Consider the following 5,021-nt stretch of genomic DNA (forward strand, 5'->3'; position numbering starts at 1 on the left):
GTGGCAAAAATTTCTTCCTTCTCATTTAATTTATTTTTATGTCCCTGTCAATTAGGCCATACATTTTTGAAACCTACACATTTTCAGCGTTATTGCCTTGCAATTTCGAGCTCACACGAGGACTTCATATGAGAGGCGTATATGAACACGCAGCTCACAACTTTTGAAGGAGAGCAGAGTCAAAGGCGGCTACCCACCCTCCTCTGTCCACTCACTTGTCACTGGCCATACATTTTGAAACCTACCCATTTTCAGCGTTATTGCCTTGCAATTTCGAGCTCACACGAGGAGGACTTCATATGAGAGAGGTGCATATGAACACACAGCTCACAACTTTTGAAGGAGAGCAAAGTCAAAGGCGGCGGTTATCCAACTGGACGGTCCAGAACTCCCACAATATATGTTCGTGGTATGGTGTTCGCTGCAGACGACGCACAAGACGAGTAGTGCACATAGATCTTCATGGATCTGAGTTGGAAGGTACTCTGTCTTTTTCTCTTGGTAGCCTTTCTTTGTTGAAGGTTTTGAATCTTTCTCATAATAATTTGAGTGGAGTAATTCCGCCCGAATTTGGGCGACTTAAAGCACTGAGAATACTCGATCTTAGCAATAATTGGATTCTCGGAGGATCTGTTCCCAAGTCATTGTCTAATTGCAGCCGCCTCAAATGGATCGGACTTAGCTCAATCAACTTGACAGGAACCATACCTGCAGAGTTTGGTCGTCTAGTCGAGTTGGAACATCTAGACTTGAGTGAAAATTCACATCTGAGTGGGAGTATTCCAGCTACTTTGGGCAACTGCACCTCTCTATCTTATCTTGACCTCAGTGATAACTGGATGCTCGGAGGAATTCCACCGGAATTTGGGCAGCTTAAAGCACTGAGAATGCTTGATCTTAACAATAATTGGAAGCTCGGGGGATCAGTTCCAAAGTCATTGTTTAATTGCAAGCACCTCAAATGGATCGGACTTGCAGAAATCAACTTGACAGGGACCATCCCGACAGAGTTTGGTCGTTTGGCAGAGTTGGAATATCTGGACTTGTCATCAAATAGGTTGACTGGCAGTATTCCAACTTCTTTGGGCAACTGCACCTCTCTATCATATCTTGACTTGTCGTCGAACTTAATAAGTGGTCACATTCCTCTCACACTAGGCAAGTGCATCTTTCTGTCGAATCTTAACTTGGCGTGGAATTCACTAAGTGGTCACATGCCTTGGACACTCGGCAATTTGAGTCAGGTAACCTCCATTGACTTTCATTCCAATAACTTGTCTGGGAAAATTATAATTGAGTTGGGATTGTTGCAAAAGCTAGAGACCTTAGGTCTATCCTATAACAAATTGGGGGGCACCATTCCTCCATCGCTAGCAAACTGCTCTTCCCTCACTTCTTTATCTTTGGACAGCAATGCATTAGTGGGGAGTATACCACATCAGTTGAGCAACTTGAAAAACCTTAGTACATTGTCCATTGAGGATAATAATATTTCGGGTTCGCTATTCGAAAGCATTACAAATTTCAGTAACCTTCAATATCTATTTGCCCGTAACAACAATTTCATAGGTCCAATTCCAAATTCGATAGGAAAACTAAGTGCTTTAAAAAATTTGTATTTGGATTTAAACAATTTAAGTGGACCTATCCCCCATAGCATAGGCGAATTAAAAGCTCTCGAAGTCTTGTCAATATCTAATAACAAACTTTTTGGAAGTATTCCCAATAGTATTGGTGACTTAGTTTCATTAACAAATTTAGATTTATCGAGTAACAATTTAATTGGGGGTATTCCAAATAGTATTAGTGGTTTGGTTTCACTTAGCTCTTTAATTTTATCAGAAAACAATTTGGTAGGACCAATTCCAAAGGATATCGGCAATTGTACTTCTCTCAATACTTTTTCTGCTCACTCTAACAAATTATCTGGAACTTTACCTGCATCTTTGGGTCACTGCATCAACATTCAATACATAGATTTAAGTGCAAATGGTTTCACGGGTGAACTCCCCGAGTCCCTCTCATTTCTTCAACAACTATGTGTTTTAATTCTTTCTTATAATAATTTTAGTGGTCATATTCCTATAGGGTTCACAAATCTCACAATGTTATATGCTTTAGATTTATCTAACAATAAACTTAGTGGAAAAATACCCTCTGATCTTCATAGACTCCAAAGTTTCATAACTAGAGTACCTTACCTAAATGATGGGCCTTATGTACAAGAAGGTGGTACACTTGTGAGGTTGCCAAGCAATTCTATGATAGAGGGAGCAACAATTGACATTAAAAGGCATATATATAGCTTGCCATATTCTAGTTCTACAAACACCATATTTTATTTGTCTAGCAATAATTTGACTGGAGAAATCCCTGCAAGTATAGGAAGTTTAAGCATCTTGCGATTGCTGAATTTATCTGGGAACCAGTTGGAAGGGGTAATCCCTGCATCCATTAGCAACATATCTAAGTTGGAGGTGTTGGATTTGTCAAAAAATAATTTGAAAGGCCAAATTCCTGAAGAGCTATCAATACTACATGCATTGAGTATTCTAGATGTTTCATCTAATCACTTATGTGGGCCAATCCCAAGAGGAACACAATTTTTCACTTTCAATGTATCTTCATTTCAAGAGAATAAATGCTTATGTGGTTTTCCTTTACATCCTTGTGGTGAAAGAGAAATACCAATGATAAAAGGCAATGATAGTAGTAAGAATCATATTGTAAAAGTGGGGTGGTTTCATCGTGTTGATGAAAAGATTTCAGTTGTAGCATTGGGAATTGGACTAGGGATTGGATTTGGTGGAACTATTGCTATGTTAAACATGTGGGAAAAAGCCAAATTTTGGATGTCTAGTATGTGGCCCATTAAACCACAACCATATTATGGAGTGTACAGATTCCCTACATAATCAATAAAGATTGGCCCATTAAACCACAACCATATTATGGAGTGTACCCAATCCCTACATAATCAATAAAAATTCAAAAAGATGTATGACTATTCTTTTATACTTTATATTTATATATATAATTTTTTATAATATTTTTAAATTTTAATAATACATGTATTTTTTAAAATGTCAAAATGATACATATTTGACTATACATATGTTTGCAAATTCATAAAGTATATATAATACTTTGATTAATTGCACATCACCATATGCAATAGACCATAGTGTTGTGTTATATATATATATAGATATAGATATATATAAAATAATTAAAATTTTTAATTTGTTATATAAGTTGAGCTTTAGTGTTTCTTTATTACTAAAATTAATAAAAAATTAACATTAAATAATATATATATATATGATAATAAAATTAAAAAAAAAAAATATTTTAAATTATAATATATTTCAAATATCATTTTAGACATGGTCCACAATTTTTATTTTAAAATATTATTTTAAACATAAGAAAAATCCATCCACAACTTTTATATTGCTATATAATATTCAATGTTATTTCAAATATAATGGAAACCAATCCAACATTGTTATAAATAGTTACATTATAGTATTAGATTTTATTATTAGGTTAATATAATAATTATATTTATAAAATTAATAAAGTTGTATTAAATATATATTAAATAGATAGAGATATATAAATATTAGATATATATCTATATATATATATATATATATATATTAGAGATATATATATTAAATATTATTTAAATAGATAGTTATAAAGTTTTATATTTAAATAATTATTAAATAAAATTTATATATAATTTTTTTTATATTATAATTATAATTATATTTAAATATAATAAAATAATTTAGATTTATTTAAATTGTGGATCTATCAAGTGTTTAGAGGGATTAATTTTCTTTTTTCACTTTAAAATAGATTTGAGGTTTGTATATTAAGAGATTTGATTTTTTTTGGGTGTTTGATAAATCATGAGTTAATATAGATCTAGGAAGGTTTAATTTCTCCCTTAAATAGGTTACATTTCACATAAATATTATGAATTAATCAAAACATTAAACATTAGATTACAATATTATTACTATAGTGTATTAGAGAACACACAAAAATATTTACTTTTAATTTAATAATTAATAATAAAAATAAAAATTTAATTTAATTTGTTTTACGTACTACAAACTATTTTAAGAAGTTGAAATTTTCAAAAATTTCTAAAATTTAGGAGTTGCTAATATTTAGTTTCAATTCTTTAACTCTCAAAACCTTGAAAATAGAGGAAATAATTTTTAAAATTTTTAGAAGTGGTTAATTAAATTAAATAATTATATATATATATATATATATAATTAACATTTTAATTGGGAGGATATGAATTGTAATACATTATAATACATTTGTCGAGGCTTTTTGAAATAATGGGTGAAGAATCCTAACAACTATAATTGACTAGGAAACAACTATATTACTGGATTGGACAACTAGACTAGACCAACGTCACAACTATAATTGACTAGGAAACAACTATATTATTGGATTGGACAACTAGACTAGACCAACAACTATATTTGACTGGAAAACGTCTAACTGAACTGGTCCAGTCCAGTTAGACGTTTTCCAGTCAAATATAGCCGTTGGTCTAGTCTAGTTGCCTAATCCAATATAGTCATTTCCTAGTCAATTATAGCTATTGGATGATCTGCTCTCTCTATTTAACATGGATCTTGTTCTTCAACTTGTCTTGATGATGAGTAATTTACGCCAAAAAATCTTCTAAAAAACTTGAGATGGATCGCAGAAGCCTAAATTCAACAAAATATTTTAATTTCAAATAAGTATATATTATTAAAAAACATGTGAAAAAAAATCTTATAGTTAGAACATTTAATTAGTGTCTTAATCAAAATTACGATAGATCCATCTTAAAGTAGAATTTACTAAGAGCCAAGAGAAATCAAATCTCTTGAGGTTTAAACCATTTGCTCAAAAAAAGTTTACATATTGAAAGATTTGACACCTCTTAAACCTCGATAGAGAATTAAAATGCATATATATATATATATATATAACATTTT

The 5,021-nt window shown here is 31.3% G+C and overlaps 1 protein-coding gene across 1 annotated transcript; it reads left to right on the forward strand.

Moving 5' to 3' along the window:
* The first annotated feature begins 314 nt into the window (after window positions 1–314).
* On the forward strand, window positions 315–2,957 carry LOC149194418 (uncharacterized). The gene has a single exon (XM_089407665.1). It carries the CDS (start codon window positions 315–317, stop codon window positions 2,913–2,915), a length of 2,601 nt encoding a protein of 866 aa, XP_089263791.1. The 3' UTR covers window positions 2,916–2,957.
* Window positions 2,958–5,021: the final 2,064 nt, after the last annotated feature.

Source organism: Pinus tabuliformis, chromosome 2_2, assembly GCF_031772625.1.
Source record: "Pinus tabuliformis cultivar Carrire ecotype Pingquan chromosome 2_2, CPIR1, whole genome shotgun sequence".
Taxonomy (NCBI): Eukaryota; Viridiplantae; Streptophyta; class Pinopsida; order Pinales; family Pinaceae; genus Pinus; species Pinus tabuliformis.